Raw genomic sequence first — 21,348 nt, forward strand, 5'->3', positions numbered from 1 at the left:
AAATAAAAGAAATCAACATTATAGACATCCGGCTGCTATCATGATTAGAAAGCTTGCAGAACCTAGGAGTTGGAGCGGCCACTATAACGAAATACTGAAACGGGTTGGAAAACGTTTCTGTATTTCAACGACAAAGGTCTCCCCTGAAGAAGACTCCACCACTTTCCTCTGTAAATTGGCTCAGCTTTGTCGTCCTGTGGTTGTACTTTTCTTTCTTGCTTTTTCTTTGCTCTTTTTGATATATAAAGCCCATCTCTTTGGTTCTCTCAACCACAGGTGCCAGAGAGTAGCTATTCAAGTCGCTCTACCTCTCCAGAACCTTCTTTTACAGGCCTGTAGATAGTTACCATGCAGTCCTTCAGACTGCACAACCTCACTACACTTTGGATTGTTTTTTACTTACCCGTATCCATTCTCTGTACTGTAGCCTCTCAAGTTCTTTTTCACTATAGAGTTCCTCTCCCACTGGACTGGAATCAAATGCACAAGGTCTTGCCCTCCAAACTTCTTCGTCTTTCATATTGAGATGACAGTTTCCAGAGGGTCAAAATTATATTGCCCCTGCCAGCAGATGCCTTGTAATTATAATTGCTCCTTATCCTTTCTCTTTCTCCCTTTTCTCTTCCCTTCCTTTTCATCTCCTCCTCCATCCTCCCTCCTTGCTTGTTTTGTGACTTAAAGGGTCCCCAGTGTGTATCTAATGGTGATTCTTCTTCAAAGATCAAAAGCAAAAGCAAAACCAGAACAAAACCAACTCCACTCCCGCTGAAAAAGCCCTTTCATGTGTGAATTGGTTAGTAAGAGGCAGACTGCTCTAAGAGCTTTTAAAAAATAATTATATTTTGAAGAAGTAATACATGCACACGGTAGAAAATTCAAACGTACAAAAGGGTAGAGGATGAAAAGTGAAGTCCACTCCCAACACCAAGCTTCCCAGTTTCCGTCCCTTGATGCAACTCTTATTGCCAACAATCGAATTTGTGGAGATATTCTCTTGTACACTTTGTCACCCAAATAGTAGATATACACTGCTTCGTACTTAACAGTATGTCTTGGAGATGATTCTCTAACCAAATATATAGCGCTGTCTTTTTAAAAGAGTTTTCTATAGCCTCTTTTAAGGCTGAAGATGATATTCAGGGAAATTAAGTTTTTCTGGGTTTTTTTTTTTTTTTGACCACGAAGTTGAATGTCTTTATTGTGATAAGCCACAGACATTTTGCAATGAATGCCCAATTCATTGCACTTCAGATTGGCTAATAAGCATGTGCAGGAACGCAGCAGCAATATTTATTAAATCTAAAATCTTTTTGAAAATTTATTTTTAAAAATATTTATTTATTTATTTTGGCTGTGCTGGGTCTTAGTTGCAGCACGCGGGAATCTTTAGTTCCAGCATGTGGACTTCTTAGATGCAGCACGCATGCGGGATCTAGTTCCCCGACCAGGGCTCAAACCGGGGCCCCCTGCATTGGGAGCGTGGAGTCTTACCCACTGGACCGCCAGGGAAGTCCCGACAATTTATTTTATTGAGGTAAAGTTGATTTACAGTGTTGTGTTAATTTCTGGTGTATGGCAAAGTGATTCAGTTATACATATGTATAATAGTTTGCATTCGCTAATCCCAGACTCCCAATCCATCCCTCCCCCATCCCCCATCCCCCTTGGCAAGCACAAATCTGGGGAACCCTAAGTATTAGATTCTATTAGGGAAATTAAATGCTTTACCCCTACTCCCTTGAGACCCACACAAACACACACAAACTCACATACAGATGAAAGTATCCACACCAACGTGAACAATATGACCACAGGGGATATTCCTAGCTCTGGAAAAGAGGTCTCAGCTAAGTTGACACACAGTTAAATTAGTGAAGCTTGTCTATGTTCAAAAATCACAGGTAATGCATGTAGTAATTGGAAATGTTATGAGATGAAGTATCTGTTCCTATAAATCACTGCATAATTCTTCTTTAATAGAAACTGTAAAGCCGTGAATCAATCCAGTGACCAGTGTTGCCTTTTGGAATTCAAACCTGTAGCTGTGGTGCGGGGTTGAAAATAAACATCACGTTTGAAAGCAATACAGTTAGAGCTGTCTTCTTTTTGTTGAATTTTCATTAACTCTGATGATCTCATCGCTATTTGATATAGCAGTCCAAAAAGCCAGTCATCACCCGTGTCCTTTCACTGTGAAATTTATCATGCGAAGTAGAATTTATCCTGCAAATACAGGTGTAAGCCACTTCGGGGGGAATTACATAATTTGTTTTTCTGCTATTGAGGAAGAGAATAGCTTCCCAGGGAATTGGACTGAGAGGTTTCTGCATGTGTAGGGCAGAAATATCCTCTAGGATTTTTAACTTGACGCTGGGAAGAACCCTGGACTGGGGCTCAGGAGACTGGGGTTCTGGTGCCAGCTCTGCCTGCAGAGAGCATGAGAGAACTCTGTCGAATTGGTTTACACCCTAGGCCTAGGTGTTCTCATGTGAAATGAAACTGACTCAGTGATCATCAGAGTCGCATTAAAAATAGGAGTTCATGTTTCTCTACCTCAAAATGGCCTTCTCTCCTTGGTCTCTTCCAGTTGTTGGATTAAAGATGATCCTATCTTTTACATCGGTCCGGGAGGATCCCACGTGCCGCGGAGCGGCTGGGCCCGTGAGCCATGGCCGCTGAGCCTGCGCGTCCGGAGCCTGTGCTCTGCAACGGGAGAGGCCACAGCGGTGAGAGGCCCGCGTACGGTAAAAAAAAAAAAAAAAAAAAAATAGATGATCGTATCTTTTACAGTTCATATGATTGCCTCATATTTCTCATGAATCTCCCCACGTTCTGCACTGTTCTTTTGCTCAACCGAATTCCATGAAATCCCAAAGCCAGAAGACTCGACGGAAAATGATGCTGCATGACCTCAAAGGCACAACCGGCCTGACGTTCTCGCTTGGCCTCACCTGGGGGTTTGCCTTTTTTGCCTGGGGAGCTGTGAGGATCCTTTTCTTGTATCTTTTTGCCATTTTTTTTTTTTTTTTTTTTTTTACTTTTTTTTTTTTTTTTTTTGCTGTACGCAGGGCTCTCACTGTCGTGGCCTCTCCCGTTGCGGAGCACAGGCTCCGGACGCGCAGGCTCAGCGGCCATGGCTCAAGAGCCCAGCCGCTCCGCGGCATGTGGGATCTTCCCGGACCGGGGCACGAACCCGCGTTCCCTGCATCGGCAGGCGGACTCTCAACCACTGCGCCACCAGGGAAGCCCTCTTTTTGCCATTTTTAACACTTTGCAAGGTAACTGTTGCTTCTCTGTACTTTCTCTGGCTAGCTAAACCTCCATCAAGGTTTTTGCTGCTTTGGAAAATCTTACCTTTAGTATTCAGTATTTTTTCAAAGGAGGAAAAAATAATCCAAGGGGCCTCTGCTGCCTCTGCTGACAGGCAGTCACTAGAAACATTGGCTAGATGTTAGGGCTTCATTAAATGAGCCCACTCTCTCTTACTCAGGGATGTAGAGAGAAATCCAGATAGCTAACTCAACTGCAGCTAGTTGGCCACGTCTCTAGCGAACACTGATTGGCGATACACCCTACAGTATTCATTACATCAACACATTGAGCTCGTAAGTGTACAGATTCACACCTGTGTTGACATTTTGAAGTACATGATCCCATGGAGCATAGCAATTACTGGACAGTAGAAACATTAAACTGTTGACCCCATAGACTCTGGCCGCATCAGATATCCTCATATTGTGGGAAGGAGCCAGGTTAGGAAATTGTAGAGCCATAGAGGATTGAACGTGGAGAGCAAAGAGCAGTGGGCCACGGCAAGAAGCCAAGGTTCTGGTCTTGGTTTGGCTACAAATCAGTCTTGAAAACATCACCACAGCTGGTTGAATTAGATGACGCTAAACGAATGACTCTATAGCTCTTTAGTCTCCTGTCTGTTTTCTGGTGAAAGGAACAAAGGATTCATGAAGTTATTAAATGGTAGGCCAAAGATGGCATGAGGAGTAAAGGGTAGGGCTCTGGTTAATACACCCCTGATAATTGCTGCTGTTCATTATAATCTGACGTTGCTTATCTGAACATCTTGGCAGGAAGAGGCATGCAGCATGATTTCCTGGGCGTCTCAAAGTCCACCCCATGCTCTTATCCTCAAGTTTGGCCCAGCTCATTTGGGGTACTGGGGCAGGCTGTGAGTCGACTTGGGCAGTCCATTGAGTTAAGGTCTCCCTTAGTGCTCTTAACTACTTATTCATTCAATAAACCCTTTTACCAGAGTACAGGGAACTGGTGGTCCCACAGGGTGCTTCAGCAAGAAACAGTTCCATGGTCAAAAAATTTGGGAAATGCACAAAACTACCCCTCCCCATTCTTGAAATGACACAGTGTTCACTAGCATGGTACAAGCTCTGAGAAATTCTGCTGGGGGAAAATAACTTTAAAAATTTGTTTTAAATTGAACATTTTTTAAAACCTCAGAATCCTTTGTTATTGTGGTTGTTAACCCCTGAGGAACCTTGGGAAATATGAGTTGCTCTGCAGTTAATATAAGCCAGGCATTGGCAAGGTGCTGCAGGGCGTGGGGGAAAAATCCAAAATAAAGTATACTCTTTGACGGCAAGTCCTGTGATTCAAGAAACCATCTCATTTTAGAGCAATGCAGTGTATCAATTGGAACTTTTGTCCCACTGGATTCCACCAACCTTACATAGCCAATTCTGATTGGAATATAAAGAGACACAAGATATGTTGTTCTCCGTCCGTGTGCCATCTTTATTCCTTCTGACACTAGGGACAGAATTTTTAGGAGCTCTCCACACTACTGTCACGTGGTTTCCTTTGAGGCTACCAGCGCTTGGTTGTATCTTAGATCGTCAACCGAGGGCCCGGTGATGGTTCTACACTTTACTTCTTGACTTTACCTGGCCTCCACTGAGATAGCCTGGTCTCAGTGGCCTGATGCTTTGAGAACGAAGCTGCCTTGCTCTAGAATGTGGACAGAGGTAGATTCGTGAACTAGGTGCCTGTGTGGATTTCTTCCTAAGCAGTAACTCCAGGCTACTCTTGGGCTCACGAGTTCTGAGGAGAAACACACTCAACCTTATGGAAAGAGGGGTTAAAGGAATAGCTGACAAAAGAACCAGAAAGCAAAGAAGTTTAGAGCTTAAAGCGGGGGAGGGGTGTTTTGCAAAAACAGCATGTGCTCCATTCCTGTGGTGGAAGGAGAGAGTCGTGTCTAAGCGGGAAGCCTGGATGGGTAGATGCAGAATCCAATGGGAGATCTCCTGAGGACGAAAACCAAAGCCCAGATCCAACATCAACAGAGCCAAGCTGTCTCCGTCTGTCAGATGCACTTTATGTCAATCAAGCACCAAGCCTTGCTAGTTCCTAGTCCCGCCTACAAGGTAGAATGTGCCATCTTGCAGAAGGGGGTGTTTTCAGAGCTCTGAGTTTCAAACTCGAGTTCCATGGACACACACACACACACACACACAGGTCTCAAATATTCAAAACAAGAATGCAATGAAACAAGTGAACAAATTAGCCATTTAAAAGACAGATGGCAGGGCTTCCCTGGTGGCGCAGTGGTTGACAGTCCGCCTGCCGATGCAGGGGACACGGGTTCGTGCCCCGGTCCGGGAAGATCCCACATGCCGCAGAGCGGCTGGGCCCCGTGAGCCATGGCCGCTGAGCCTGCGTGTCCGTGAGCCTGTGCTCCGCAACGGGAGAGGCCACAACAGTGAGAGGCCCGCGTACTGCAAAAAAAAAAAAAAAGCAGATGGCAAGTTTGTAATTCTGGCTGAAGGGGGTTGCCCTGTGGTCGTGTGAAAAAATGATGCTGTTGCTGAGCCATTTCTGAAGGCGGGATGCACAAATAAAAATGCAGGTGACAAAAACCTGACATCTTCCTCCTGCCTATGTGCTGGTGAGTAAGCAGATCAATCTGTTATTGGAAAGAAAAAGGAAGGCTGTCAGGAAGAAAGGGCGAGCTGGCAGGCAGCTCATTGGAATTCACAGAATAACCTTTAAGTCTGAGAACTAGCTGAACTCCATGCAGGAAATCAGAGCAGTAAGAGGGGCTGGTTGTCGCTGTGGCCCCTTGTTCCTGCTGAAGCTGGAGGAGTTTTACCTGCTTGGAGACTGGAATTTGCTCTCATCAGGCTGCCGGACCACCTTCCAGGTAGCTGCTGCTCAGAAAAAGAGTGGAGGCTGCTGGCTTCCTCACCACTGTTGTTTGGTTACAAATGGAGATAACGCCCTCAGGGGAGGTAGTGGGGCTTGTCACTTGTCACCGTTTAGGCTCCAGATTGCTGCCTCCCACCTGGAATCAGAGAGTCTCAGCGCTGGGGCCAGGAAAGCCAGGTCTTCCCGATCCAACTTCCCATCGAGTGACAGGAAGTCACAAGCCACCACTTGAAACTTCCTAGAGACAGAGAGCTCCGCACTCCATAAAGCAGAGCGTTTAACATCCCTTTTCTTTTCTTTCTTTTTTTAAATTGAACTATACTTGCTGTACAATATCGTATGTTACAGGTGTAACATACAATTATGTATGTTACGTAATTCTTAAAGGTTACACTCCATTTAGAGTTATTATAAAATATTGGCTCTATTCCCTGTGTTGGACAATATATACTTATAGCTTATTTATTTTACACATAGTACTTTGTACCTCTTAGTCCCCTACCCATCCCTCTCTCCACTGGTAACCACTAGTTTTAATGTCTCTTTTTTAAAATTTGAAATATATTTGACATATAGCATTGTGTAAATTTAAGGTGTACAACGTGTTGATTTGATACATTGTACATCGTAATACAATTGCCATTGTCGCTTCTAATCAGCTCTGAATCTTATCTGGGTCATCCTTTCCCGGGGCGGGGGGTGGGGGGTGGGGGGTGGGTGGGTTGGAGAGAGAGAGAGAGAGAGAGAACAACATCTTTTATAACCTAATCTTGGAAGGGACATGCCATCACTTCTGCCATATTCTATTGGTACAACATGGGAGGAGACTACATAAGGATGTGAATGACAGGATATGGGTATCACTGAGAGCCATCTCAGAGGCTGGTTCCCACTGCAGACCTTATCTCTCAAGCTCTAGGACAGACAGCAGCCCAGGAGGAAGACTGCGGTTGACATGAAACCTTGATACAGACCTTCTTGCTAGCACTGCCATTGAGAGGGAGGCTAGAAAGGTGACCTCGGAAAGCTAGTAATGGCCTTGGGGTTCCTTAGAAGGAGTATTGATGGTGACAAGAGTAGGCTTGAGTCTAGGCATTGGTGACAGCGAGTGAAAGAAGCTGGAAAAGACTGACCTTCTTCTCCTGGCTAGGGTTCCTCATTTTTGTGTTCCACTGGGTGATGAAGGAGCATGTCTAGTGGATACTGGTAAGATGCCATTTGGGGTAAGGTATTGAATTTACAAGTTTTCCAAACTGATGAGATTTACTTGTCTCCTGACGAGTTCATACACCATCAGCATCAGATGGAGGCTGTTTCCATGTCAGGAAAAAGATTTGTGCTTTTGTGCGGAGATGAATGAAGTCAGGTGAAGGATGTGACTTCGGCCATATCTTAACATAATGAAGCTTCGCTTTTGGCCCAGATTCCTTGGACTGCTTGTCCTTGCTGTCACTTAAGTCTCAATTCAATTAAAAGAACATTGAGGGCTTCCCTGGTGGCACAGTGGTTGAGAGTCCGTCTGCCGATGCCTGGGACACGGGTTCGTGACCCGGTCCGGGAAGATCCCACATGCCGCGGAGTGGCTGCACCTGTGAGCCATGGCCACTGAGACTGCGTGTCCGAAGCCTGTGCTCCGCAACGGGAGAGGCCACAACAGTAAGAGGCCCGCATACCGCAAAAAAAAAAAAAAAAAAAAAAAAAAAAAGAACATTGATTGAGTGCCTACGGTGTTCCGGGCACTGGGTCACAGGGGCTTTCTGGCCTGTAGCCGACAGTTGACTGAGCAGATGTGGGAAGCAAGAAGTCATGGTGGAGGAGAGACCTTGTCAGCATCCCTAAGATGCCTGGCTGGTGGGCAGCCCAGATGGACCAGTGGCCCTTCCTGCACGGTGGGAGGTATAGTGGACTCTGGTGTTGCCTCTGAGAATATCTCCAGTTCAGGCAAACTGGTTTTCTATGCATCAAAATGCTCTTCCATCCAATTCAGGTAGCTTCGCTCAGTCTCAATGCGAAGCTCAGTTTATTGCCTTTAGGGAAGGCGATGCTTGAGCTAGAAGATGCTATAAGTAGCACAGAGATCCAGTTCCTTTTTGCTGGGCATGTCAGTAACCTGCTGGTCCCCGTGCTGGGCTCTAGGGAAAGCGGTCTTCCTTGGTAAGTGAATTGGCCCTGCCTGTACCACACATTATAGTTCAAACTTCTCACAACTTCATAGAAAACCTGCCTCCTTGAGGTACCCAGAATGAACAGACTGTACATTGGGCTTTATATTTTTAACAGGATCCTTAAGGTATAATTTACCCATTTGAAGTGTAGAATTTGATGAGCTTTCTGTTTTTAACTGTTTGGGCAGCAGCCGGTGTGGGCTCAATGTTGGGCAGAAACAGGAAAGACTGAAGAAAACCTTTGTACACAACTTGTTGGCACCGTCCGTCAAGTCAACTGCAACTAGTTCCATTTTCAAATCTTTAGGCTCCGCCCAAGGCACTCCTTCAAAAACAAGCTCCCCAAATGGTGAGAGAAAAGGCCACACTGTCTATACTTATATTCCAGAGGTATTGAATTAGTGTGAGGCCACAGACGTGGTCTTGGGAAATGATTCCTGCTCAAAACGAAATGCACGTGTGCATGAGTGCACCTGGGCTCACTCTGGACTGAGAAAGTGTGCATGGAAGCACCTAGTGAACTTAGCATGTACAAATCAGTGGGTTATTAGATTCATGGAGGAGAGAAGAGACTGGAGGTAAAGAAAAAAACTTGCATGGGTAATTGCAAACAATCGTCACAAACTGTTAAAATCCGAAGGCACCTCATACATTGTCTAGTGCAATCCCCTCATTTTACAGATGAGGGACCTTAAGCAGGAAGAGGAGAACGCCTTATGGACAGTCCCGTCAGCAGCAGAATTGGGGCCAGAAGCTAGTGGCCCCCAAGCTAGTGCTCATCACACCCCACCGAGAATACCGGCTGAGCTGTGCATTACTCTTAGAGGCTCACCTTCTTCCACAGGAAGCCAAGCTTCTAGGTGCAGAGACAGACGTGAGGTGGAGACGGGTGTTAGGAGGGAAAGTGTAGGGAAAGGATTGCTGTACAGGCCTAAAGTAAGCAGAAAGGCAAACTAGAGCAAAAACTTAAGAACTTCAAGGTGATGTTATGATGACTCCGTGTTCTGTGCTTCCAGATGGACCATAGTGCAGTGGCCTTTGGTTGCCTTTCTTAAAGACCAGAGTAGACTCCGGTTCACACACAGAACACCTCTGGTGGCCTAGCTGTAGTCATTCTCTCCATCTCAGTGCTGCTGGTAGAATGGCCTCATCCCCCTGTAGTTTTCATTCTATTGGCTCCGTCAGCAGTTCTATTTCCGAGGGCTGTAGGCAATCTGGAAGCAGTACGGTGGGTTAAAAAAAAAAGGCACCAAACTTAGAGTCAGAAGAGTTTGGCTCAAGTCACTAACCCCATGACCTTGGGCACATCACTTCCCTACTCGGAACTACATTCCCTCTACCTTCAACATGGTGGGGCGTGGGGGGCAGGATGAATCATCTCCAAAGGGCCTACCAGCTTCAGGACTGTGTGAGGCCACACCACTTTCCAGTTTAGGCTCATTGACTAGTGTTGGAGTCTCTGCCTCCATTTCTACGTGGGCAAGTCGGTGCATGTGAAGAAAATCTTTCCGTGGCCACAAGCATCCATCACATTTCTGGCCAGCTAACTTGCAGATATGTTGGTGCCCATGTGGAGCCACTGGGGAGCCATGGCATATAGAGGCACGAACTGTGGAAGGCTTTTAGTGGATAATAGTTGGATCTGATTGGGGAATATTTTCAAGAGGGTGAGTTAGGCTTGGCTCCCCTGCTGTCCTTGAGGGATATTGTTTCACCAGCAAATATACAGCCCAAATGGACATACTTTTCTTTGAAAGAGTAGTAGTAAATACCATGTCCAGGATTTTAATGTCGTTGGACCAAGCTATAGACCTGGAGAGCCCAGGGGCCTGCAGCCAGCACTGAGATGCTTGTCAGTTATGACTGTAACTCAGCCAGTGGGGCAGGTAGTCCAGCCTCTTGGGCCACAGGTTCTACGACTGCAACCTGGATGCTGCCATCAGACATATGGCAGCCAGAAACTCGATTCCATTGGCACTGAGTGAAAACTTGCACCCTCTGTACCACTAGGCACTCTCAAACTTGAGAAACAGCTGAACCTTCAGAGCAGGAATATCAAATTCATAGGGGATACAGATAGGTGTGTTATCATTTTATGTTGTCTTTTCCTGAAGGCCTCCGAGGTTTGTCCGTGACTAGCCTCCTCTAGGTTAAGGTTACTGTGAATAACATAGCCTGTTACTCACAAGGCGGGAAGAACAGATGCACTTGTAATTGCTTAACAGTACTGTCAGGATGAATTAATTCACCCCAAATTTAGATTAAACTATCCGAGGAAAGCACCACAACTTTTACTTCCTTTCTAATTCTTCTATTTACTCCTTCATTTGATAAACATGTCTTATGATTCTACTATGTGCAAAGTCCCTAATGCCACAGCTGAAAATGCTCTTTTTTTTTTTTTTTTTTTTTTTTTGCGGTACGTAGGCCTCTCACTGTTGTGGCCTCTCCCGTTGCGGAGCGCAGGCTCCGGACGCGCAGGCTCAGCGGCCATGGCTCACGGGCTCAGCCGCTCCGCGGCATGTGGGATCCTCCTGGACCGGGGCACGAACCCGTGTCCCCTGCATCGGCAGGTGTGACTCTCAACCACTGCGCCACCAGGGAAGCCCTCTTTTTTTTCTTTAATGCAGACAACTTTGACGAAGATCTCAACTGTTTCTCTCCTTTGAGTTGTGAAGCTGTACCTAATTGTGTGAGAAGAATATTACCTGTGGAAATCAAAATGAATTCCATTCACAAACAAAGATTTCTTCAATAAATCCCAGCCGAGATACCCACCTTCCCCTACCCCCAGATTGGGGAAAATGTTGATTTTGTGAAAGCATCTGCTTCAACTTTGTATTCTAAATATTATTTTGGAAGGGGCAGAATGAGATAGCACTTAGTGAATATTAAAGCCAGAATAATTCTCCTATTCATTGTAATAGTTGTTTCTTACATTTTTTGTAGAGAAGATATGAGCCTATAGTTATGATATGTTAGGGGAGAGCTGTCTACAGCGTTGGAGATTTTGTTTCGAAAACTCTTGTGTCTACATCCTGAAAGGAAAAAAAAAGATCGTGATCAGGTCCTTACAGTGCTGGGAGTCAAACAATTTCAGGCGGCAGAAGTTTCCAGGTACCCAGTTGGCCTGACACCCACGCAGGTAGTAGATAAGAAAAGTCACAAGGTCATACCTTTTGGGGAAAAAAAGATGCTATCCTGTTGGCTTGTCATGACAAAGCACCTGAAATCCCCTTTACTAAAGTTACTCTTTTGATTGAAGCCCCTTGTTAAAATGTCAACATGTTTTGTGAAAACGGTGACTCATCAATCCACAGACACCCATCAGTCCCTTAGTGGGGACGAACTTCTCAACCAAGACAGCCCCTGAGGGCACAGGAGGCAGGGTTCTGAGGAAGGGAACAGAACAGGAGCTGTCTGAAGCTGGTGGTTTTTCCTAGGGAGCAAAGGTCAGGGTGAGCAACAGTAAGGGATGGAAGAGAGCATCCAAAGGCAACGGAGTGACCCTGAGGATGAACTTTGCCTGCCTTACACTGTGTGGCTAAACATGATGTGTGGCCTTCTTTTTTTTCTTTTTTTTTTTTTTGCGGTACGCGGGCCTCTCACTGCTGTGACCTCTCCCGTTGCGGAGCACAGGCTCCGGACAAGCAGGCTCAGCGGCCATGGCTCACGGGTCCAGCTGCTCCGCGGCATGTGGGATCTTCCCGGACCGGGGCACGAACCCGTGTCCCCTGCATCGGCAGGCGGACTTTCAACCACTGCGCCACCAGAGAAGCCCTGAAAATGTATTTTGATCCCATCTTCTAGGTCCCTTCAGCTCTGAATAGGGAGGGCTCAGTTGTGGGAGAAGGAAATCTGCTTACATTCCCCATCTTACCATACTCTTGGCATGGTACTCACAAAGTGAGATTCATAGAAAAGGGGGAGGCGTATGCCATTCAGGGCCCTGCATTGGAGGACTCTGGTGTGAGTATTAAGAAAAGCCCCCAAAGAAATCAATAGTAAGTGGTAACTTCAAATATTGAAAAAAAATTCATCTCATCTAAATGCATAAGAAAGCTACAGATGTTTCTTTAACATATGTAGTCGTATGCAAATGATTATGTAAATTAAACCAAAAGTTGGGACTGGCAAATTCTCAAGTTTTCAAGATTTACTTATGTGAACCTAGTATTCATCATAGAAACAGGTGGAAGGTTTTTGCTCACACCTCCTATCACTTAGATGGGAGGGGAGGCAAGCCTGAAGGATGTGCTACATTAATAGGGGGAAGGCACTCAAATCGGGGGATGTACTAGATAGATGGTTAGATAGATAGATAGTTTTCACTTTCAAAATGTTAGCCAGCTCATCCATCGTGCTTAGCTGGTTTGGGGCAGCAAGGGGACTAGAAATGGAAATGAATCTGGGTTGCAGTGAATTTTGATGAAGGCCTAGTTCATGCAAAAAAGATTAAAAAATAAATCTTCAGCCCACCAATTCCCAGAGGAATGGAAAACTTTAGAGCAATTATAGGGGAAGAATAAAGACCTAGTGTAACAGCCTCCATCAAATCTTAGACACTGGCCCTTTCAGGGGTAGAGACAGAGGGGTATACTTTATAGTGGATCAGACTTCCCCAGTTGGTGGACCTAAAAAATCAAGTTGTGAAGGCTGACAGTGAGTTGGATTGTCCTCTAGGTGTTTTCCACCCCCAAAATATTCTCCCAGTCCTTCTTCCCATCCTTTATTAACCTCAAAATGGTTGTGTAACATACCTACTCCTCTGCACCTTGGCTTTTTTGATACTGTTGTTTTTGTTTTACATTTAGCAATATGTCAGAACATAAAGGGTTTTTTCTTTTAAGACTGCATGGTATTCCATTGTATGGCTATACCATAACTTTTTTTTTGCGGTACGCGGGCCTCTCACCGTTGTGGCCTCTCCCGCCACAGAGCACAGGCTCCGGACGCGCAGGCTCAGCGGCCATGGCTCACGGGCCCAGCCGCTCCGCGGCATGTGGGATCCTCCCGGACCAGGGCACGAACCCGAGTCCCCTGCATCGGCAGGCGGACTCTCAACCACTGCGCCACCAGGGAAGCCCTATACCATAACTTTTTAAACAGGTTTCTTAATGATGGTTTCCAAATGTTTGCTATTTCAAAAGAATGCTGCAATAAATAGTCTTGTACATGTCCCCCCAAAAAGAAATAGGTTTGTGGACTTGAGGTTGGGGGACTATTTCCTAACACTGGGACCAGTGGCCATACAGCTAGTGACTGCTTCCTTTTGACTGAGTCCAGAAATGTGAGCAAGTAAAGGTTTCAGGGAGGTCTGACATTCTTTTAAGCTGTTTATCTGACCAAGTACAGTAGTCATTACAGGTGCTTCCTCTGGGCCCAGCCCTATGCCAAACACCACAGAGGATGCAGTGATATATAAGCCACAGTGCTACCCATAAGAAACTGGGGCTGTCCTTGGGGTAATAAAACATCCACACCAGTAACAAATTGTAGTAACAAATGTTCACCCTTCAAACTGTGTGGTAGAGACCCTCAGGCATAATATACAGAAGTCACTTAATTATAAATCTAATTCCTCAAATACTTATTGAGAATCCACTATGTTTGAGGTGCTAAATAAGACAGATACAATTCCTACAATTGACTGGGGAGACAGGAAACCAAATGTCCAATAACAATACTGTGTGTGATACTGTCATACACTATTACTGGAGGTTCCAATTTATACAGCTGGTGGGAGGACAAATAGATACGGCCTCTTTGGAGAACTGTTTCGTAGTTTCTAATAAAAAATTAAACAACTCTATGACCCAGCAATTCCACTCCTAGGTATACGCCTTAGAAAAATGCAAACATACGTCCACAAAAAGACTTGTACACAAATGTTCATAGCCGCTTGGTATTCATAACAGCCCAAAACATGGAAACAACCCAAATACTCATCAGCAGTGAGAGCAAACAAATTGTGGGAGGCTCATACAGAGTAATACTACATGATAGTGAAAAAAGAATGAACTATGGATACACAGAACAACATGGGTAAATGTAAAATATATACTGAGTCAAATAAACCAGACATTAAAGATTATATACAGTATGATTTCATTTATATGAACAGGCAAAAATAATTGATGATTGTAGAACTCAGGATAGAGGTTATCTCTGAGAGAAGGGTATATACTGGGAAGGTGCAAGAGGGAAATTTCTGGGGTGCTGGAAATGGTATATATCTTGATCTAGATGTTGGTTACAAAGGAATATACACATATAAAAGTTCATCCAGCTGCACACTTAAAATAGAGCCTTTTATCCACTTTATGTATGCTGTCTCTCAACTGAAAAGTAGAAGGGAAAAACTTTTTGGAGGGTACTTTAGCAGTATCCACCCAAACTTAAATGTACATGTAATTATCCCCAGAAATCCAATTTCTAGCATTTTATCCTAGCATAGAAATATAAAGATGTATGGGCAAAGTTCTTTACAGCAACCCTGGAACAGTGAAAACTGAAAATAAACTAAAGCCCAGCAATATCATAATGGTTAAATAAATGTGGGCTATATATAATATGAGATAATATGCAGCTAATAAAAAGAATAAGTTACATCAGTATGATTAATAATGTAAAGATGTCCACAATATAGTTTGTGCTAAAAAGCAAATTGCAAAATAGTACATATAGTATGATAAAATATGTGTAAAAATAAAACCGTGTGTGTATGCATATCCATATATACGTAGCCCACAGAAAGTTTGTAAGGATACACACCCTCTTGTTAACAATGGTTTACCTCTGGGGAGAACGATTGGTGGGGACTTCCACTTTTTATTTTATATACTTATGGATTGTTTTAATTTTTATAAAATTAAAGCCTATATACTTTTTGTAACTTAAAATGTTAGTAATAAAAAAATAAAATTTTAGTAATGATCAAATACGTGTAGTGCTCTGAGTTTCCCTGTCTTGGCTGATATCATTCACTCACTGAGATAGTAACAGTAGAAGTAATCAAAGGGGGATTGTTGAGAAAGATGATGAATTCAGTGTTGGACATCTGGTTTTGAGATGCCTGCAGGACATTCAGGTGTAGATGTTTAGAAAGGAGTTGGATAGGTAGGCCTGGATCAGAGGGGAGCAGTTAGGGGTGGAGATAGAGATTTGGGGGGTATGGATGGCGATCAAAGCCACTGTAGGAATCAATGTGATTATTGAGGGATAGTATATAGCGGAATAATGGAAGCAAGGAGGCCCAGACATGAGGAACACGAAGGGGCCGACAGAAGCGGATCAGCCTGCAAAAGCCACCTTGAAGGAATGGCTAGAGAGGTAGGAAGGAAACCAAAAGTATGAGGTGTCATGCAAGCCAAGAAGGGAGAGATTCACAACAGACAAAGTAGTGACGATATGCTGTGGAGAGTGGAAATGTGAAAAGGGGAGAAATATCTCTTCAGGATTTAGTGACAAGGAAACTCTAGTGAGATCAGGAGGTTGAGTGTGTGGGGGGGCAAATGTAGCTCTTTCATGCTTAAGGAAACTTTTGTTTTTAATATGGAATTTTTTCATGGGAGTCAAACTATTGAAACAAATGCCACTACCCCCCCTCCTCACTAGCTGTTATTATTATTTCTTGTAAACATTTCACTAATTCTTAGAGAATGGTCTCATGGGAAGCTGCTCTGAAGTGCTTTTTCAGTTACTTGAGTCTGCGATCAGTGTGGTAAGTTGCTGGCAGGCATTCTGGTGAAAGACCCATCCATAGTTAGGAAGGATGAGGCCAGTGGGCGGATTCTAAACCTACACTGATTGCTCAAAAATATAGCTCTTTCTGGGCTTCCCTGGTGGCGCAGTGGTTGAGAGTTCGCCTGCCGATGCAGGGGACGTGGGTTCGTGCCCCGATCCGGGAAGATCCCACATGCCGCGGAGCGGCTGGGCCCGTGAGCCATGGCCGCTGGGCCTGCGCGTCCGGAGCCTGTGCTCCGCAGCGGGAGAGGCCACAACAGTGAGAGGCCGGCGTACCGCAAAAAAAAAAAGAAAAAAAAAAAAATATATAGCTCTTTCAATAAATTTAGTTGCTACGTTGCAGGAGGTGGTGGTGGAGATGGGGGTCACTGGAAAGGATTGAGGTTGAGACAGATTTTTTTTTAATATAGTATTAAAATCAGAAAGACTTGAACACATTTACATGGTGATGGGAAGTATCAATAGCTAGTTGAAGTATAGAGATTGAAATACTGAGGGGGAGAGGGTACAATTTAGCCAACCGAGCAAGGAAGGAGGGGATGGGATCCATAGCCCAGATGGACAGACACCTCCTAGAGAGAAGGTGAGACAGCCCATTGTAACAGGAAGGAAGGAGGAAACGGTGGGAGTGGATGCAGGCAAATTTATAGATTTGGTAATAGGAATTTAAGGTAGTTCTCATCTGATAGCTTGTATTTTCTCTCTGAAGTAGGAGGTGATGTTACCTGCTGAGAGTGAGGGGAGAAGTGATAAGATGGAGAAGGTTTAAAATAGCTGCTATGGAGAACAGGAGGAAGTGCTGAGTGAGGAAACAGAAGAATTTGTAGGCCTCCTTCAAGCTCCACTTGAGGTCATAATCGGGGGGATGGTGTGAGTTCATCTCCTGGGAGTGAGGGTAGAGGTGGAGGGTCTACACAATGTCAAGATCTCTGATCAACTGGGTTACTTGATTCAAACAACTAGTTAATTCAGTGAAGGAAACCTGCTAACATAATTACTTGGCACTAGAAGAGCCCAAATCGTGATTACATCCGCAGTGGCAGCGTTTGCATTGAATTCCATCACCAGAGGCTCTATAGCATGTTGGAGAAAAGGAGACTTAACAGTAGACCTCATTACTCTAGTCACAGCTCAGAAGCAGCTGCCTTTACTATTCGCACCCTCACCGACAATACTTTTCTAATTGGAATGTTTCTTTGTTTTTTGTTTTTGTTTTTTTTTTGCGGTACGTGGGCCTCTCACTGTTGTGGCCTCTCCCGTTGCGGAGCACAGGCTCAACGGCCATGGCTCACGGGCCTAGCCGCTCCGCGGCATGTGGGATCTTCCCGGACCGGGGCACGAACCCGTGTCCCCCGCATCGGCAGGCGGACTCTCAACCACCGCGCCACCAGGGAAGCCCTAAATTGGAATGTTTCTTATTGCAGCATTACTTATGGTGACAGGAAGTTGGAGCGGCAAAATGTGGTGGACACACGTTTGGGGGTCGTCTTCAGCAATTAGAAGCAAGGGATTAGATGTAGATAGAACAACATGTATAGATTTTGAAAACAATACTGGGTAAAAAAAAATAGCAAGAAACAGGATAATATTTACTGTAATACCATTTACAGAAATTAAAGACATTCATTGAAAATGATAATATGCATTTTATAAGAATACATACAAACAAAAATATAGTAATTAACCAGAAGAGAATGGTGGCCAATGAGGGAGGAGAGTGTGAATGACATGCTGGGATGGCCGGGAATAAATAAATTCTGTGTTTGATTAACTCAACCTTCTGCACCTAAGGCACTAACTAAATACAGAGGTAAATAAATCCAAACACTTCCTAATCTCTTGAAGACTTTGTTTCAAGCAACACCTTTATCTCCAACCCAGAATAATGGACTCATACAGGATCAGAGCTGGGGGAGAGCGTGCAGGTCATCTAGGGCTGCCCCTCACCTCACCACTTATTTTTATTGAGGAAGAAACTGAGGCTCTGAGAAGGGAAATGACTTGGCCAAAGTCACACTCTCAGTTGCAAAACTTAGACTAGATTCAGATCTCCCAAGCCCTGTACTCCTTCCCCTGAACCCTGCATATCCACTCGAGAGAATTCTCACTTGTTTTGTTGTCGTTGGCCTCTTAAATGAACTCAACTTCATCCTATGGTTTCTGTTTATTTTTTTTAATCTAAAAATAAAAGCAGGAAAAAGGTGTACTGCCCTGCTTTGCTTACACAGGGGAAGAGCGGTTAAAACCAGTGAAACTTATCCCAAGTGCAAGCGTTCTCAACAATTTTTTTAAAAGTCTACGACACACTTTTTAAAAACTTTTATTGGGATATGAGCTAGATTGAAGGGCTTTTGAAAGTTTACTAAACAAGGCAGTAATAATAATAATAATGTAGTCCCTACTTCACTGCTACGTCTCACAGGGCCTGGGATAGCATGGCGACATTAATCCACGTGTTTATCAGCACACGTCAACCCTGTGTCATGGTTTGAGTAGAACAGTTCCCTGCACTGACCACCCTCACTTATATACCCTTGAGGCATGTGAACATGCAATCTTTCTGGACCTCTGGAGTGATTTTGTTCTGTGACATCCATTTGATGTTGTTTGATGTTGCCCTATGCTTCTTCCCCCTTTGCAGGTTGAACTCCAGTCTCTTCTATATTGTGTGGTCTACTCAACACAATATTCTTTACGACGGTCATCATCGTGACATTTTGCATGTTTGGTCATAGTAAAAGTACATCACTTTCTTGACTCACCAGAGGGGTTCAGGGCACACCTGCTGAGCCCCACTGCCACAGGCTATAATGGAAGGCAGCAGAATGGAGTCATTATTAGTATCAGAGAGGCCAGGGTTTAAATGCTAGACCTGTCACTGTGTCACCAGCCCTTGGCAACATACTTAAGCTATTTAATACAATCCAACAAAAATTCATGGACCTATTATAGGCAAGGTTCTGTTCTAGGGGCTCGGGGGTACGGTAGCAAATAAAACAGATGAAAATCCCTGCCCTCATGAGCTGACATTTTAATAAGGGGGAGATAGACAACAAACAATTAACATAATAAATAAGTTAGAAGGTAGAAAATGTCATGGACTAAATAAAAAGTTGAGAAGTGTGCTTGGGTATTGGGTTGCTGGGGAGAGGGTGCAGGTTGCAGTATTAAATAGGGTGGTCAGGGTAGGTCTTATTGAGAGGTGACATTTGGGCAAAGAGGAAAGGAAATTAGCCATATGGCTACCAGTGGTGGACAGAGGTATTTCTGGCAAGATCAAGGAACAGGGAGGTGGCAGTGGAGGGGTGAGGAACGCTTGAATTCTGGATATATTTTGAAGGTGGATCCATCATGATTTCATGACAGATTGGGTATGGTGATTGAGAAAAATAAGATATCAAGAATGACTCCAAGGTTTTTGGCCTGAACAACCAGAAGGATGGAAATCCTGCCTGTAACTGATGAAAGGTATAGTTACTGCCCACATCTGATGAAAGGCAGAGTTTGGAACAGGTTTTCCTTCTTTCTTACTTGTTTATTGTGGGGAAAGATCAGAAACAGTGTTTTGGACACGTTGAGATGTCTATTAGAAATGGTAGTGGAGGATTTCCCTGGTGGCACAGTGGTTAAGAATCCTCCTGCCGATGCAGGGGACACGGGTTCGAGCCCTGGTCCGGGAAGATCCCACATGCTGCGGAGCAACTAAGCCCGTGTGCCACAACTACTGAGCCTGCACTCTAGAGCCTGCGAGCCACAACTACTGAAGCTCACGCGCCTAGAGCCCATGCTTGGCAACAAAGAGAAGCCACCGCAATGAGAAGCCCGCGCACCGCAACAAAGAGTGGCCCCCACTCGCCGCAACTAGAGTAAAGCCCGCGCGCAGCAATGAAGACCCAATGCAGCCAAAAATAAATAAATAAATAAATAGAAAGAAATCCTAGTGGAGATGATGTTGAGTAGGAACACAAGCCTGAAGTTCAAGGGATAAGTCTGGGCTGGAGGTACAAATTTGGGAGTCGTGGGTATAGAGATGGCCATGAGACTAGGTGAGACCACCTGAGGAAGGCGTGCAACTAGAGAAGAGCTCCAAGGACTGATTCCTGAGGCCCCACAGCATCAAGAAGTCAGAGATGGGACACAACCAGCAAGGGAGACTAAGGAGTGATCTGTGAAGTTGGAGGAAAAGTAAGACGGCGAGGTGTCCTGAAAGCTAAGGAAGGAAGTGCATGGAGGAGGGAGTTATCCACTGTCTTCAGTGCTGCTGACGGGTCAAGGACATCAAACCACATCTCACAAGATGACCTCCAAAGAACACATCAGCTGAGTTTTCATCACATCTGTGTTCCCTAGAATGTAGTAATTATATGTAACTACCAGAGGCCTAGGAAAAAAGCTTCTTTCAAAACCACAATCCTCTCTCAAAATGGGACAAGCATCTCCATTAGTGAGCATATCTCTTAAGTGTGACAAGGCCGTAAAGTTGGCCTCCTTTTTTCCTGTATATACATTATTTTTTTCCTCTCTCAGCCCCTAATTGCCAAGTTAAATGTCACAGAAGTAAACTGACATCTGAGAATTTTCTCCTGTCCAAGCCAATACACCTTCTAAAATCTTTTTAAGATGGTGAACAAACGATATTACATAAGCTACAAGTTGTGAAGCCTGAGCAGACCTGAAGAGAATTTATCTGTGAAATAAAATAAAACTTAAAACGAAGTTAAGCTGACAAGTATTGAATATATAGTGGTATACACAATAGTTAGCGTGCCGTATGTTAATTAGGCATAAGTGGTGAGCTATTAGCATGAGTGATTTGAATTAGTTATTCTGTTACACAGCCAAGCCTGATTGCATCTTTCCTCTTTGTTAATTTTCCAGGCACTAATATTTCTATTAATGATGAAGATGTTGATGTTCTCCAAAACATCACATTCTATCATGTTTGTTTACTTGTTAATTCCTTTCTGTTTCCAAGAAAAGGTGTTCTTCCTTTCTAAGAAACACACTTCCATCACCTCCTCAGGGATCTACCTCCATCAATTCCTTCTCCTCCATGACCCAAATCTGTCCTTTGCTCACAATGTCCAAACCTCTGGCATGCTAAAATTCCTTCCCCAGAATCTGTCTCCCCCACAAGCCAGCACCCTATTCTACTTTCTTCCAGCACCAAACCCCTCACAATCCCCAGTTTCTCATTTTTCAGTCCTTCTTCCTCCCCTGCACTACTGAAACTGCTTGCGCAAAGATCACCAAGGACCTA

General features: G+C 44.4%; 1 protein-coding gene across 1 annotated transcript in view; it reads left to right on the forward strand.

The window, feature by feature from the left end:
• Nucleotides 1–21,348, forward strand: part of ADGRG4 (adhesion G protein-coupled receptor G4) — a 75,336-nt gene that overhangs the window by 50,612 nt on the left and 3,376 nt on the right. The window contains 7 exon segments of the mRNA XM_065900270.1: nucleotides 2,588–2,641; nucleotides 2,791–2,848; nucleotides 2,851–2,999; nucleotides 3,247–3,278; nucleotides 7,328–7,400; nucleotides 8,489–8,691; nucleotides 10,973–11,034. Coding sequence (XP_065756342.1) covers nucleotides 2,588–2,641; nucleotides 2,791–2,848; nucleotides 2,851–2,999; nucleotides 3,247–3,278; nucleotides 7,328–7,400; nucleotides 8,489–8,691; nucleotides 10,973–11,034 — 631 coding nt within the window.

Source organism: Phocoena phocoena, chromosome X, assembly GCF_963924675.1.
Source record: "Phocoena phocoena chromosome X, mPhoPho1.1, whole genome shotgun sequence".
Taxonomy (NCBI): domain Eukaryota; kingdom Metazoa; phylum Chordata; class Mammalia; order Artiodactyla; family Phocoenidae; genus Phocoena; species Phocoena phocoena.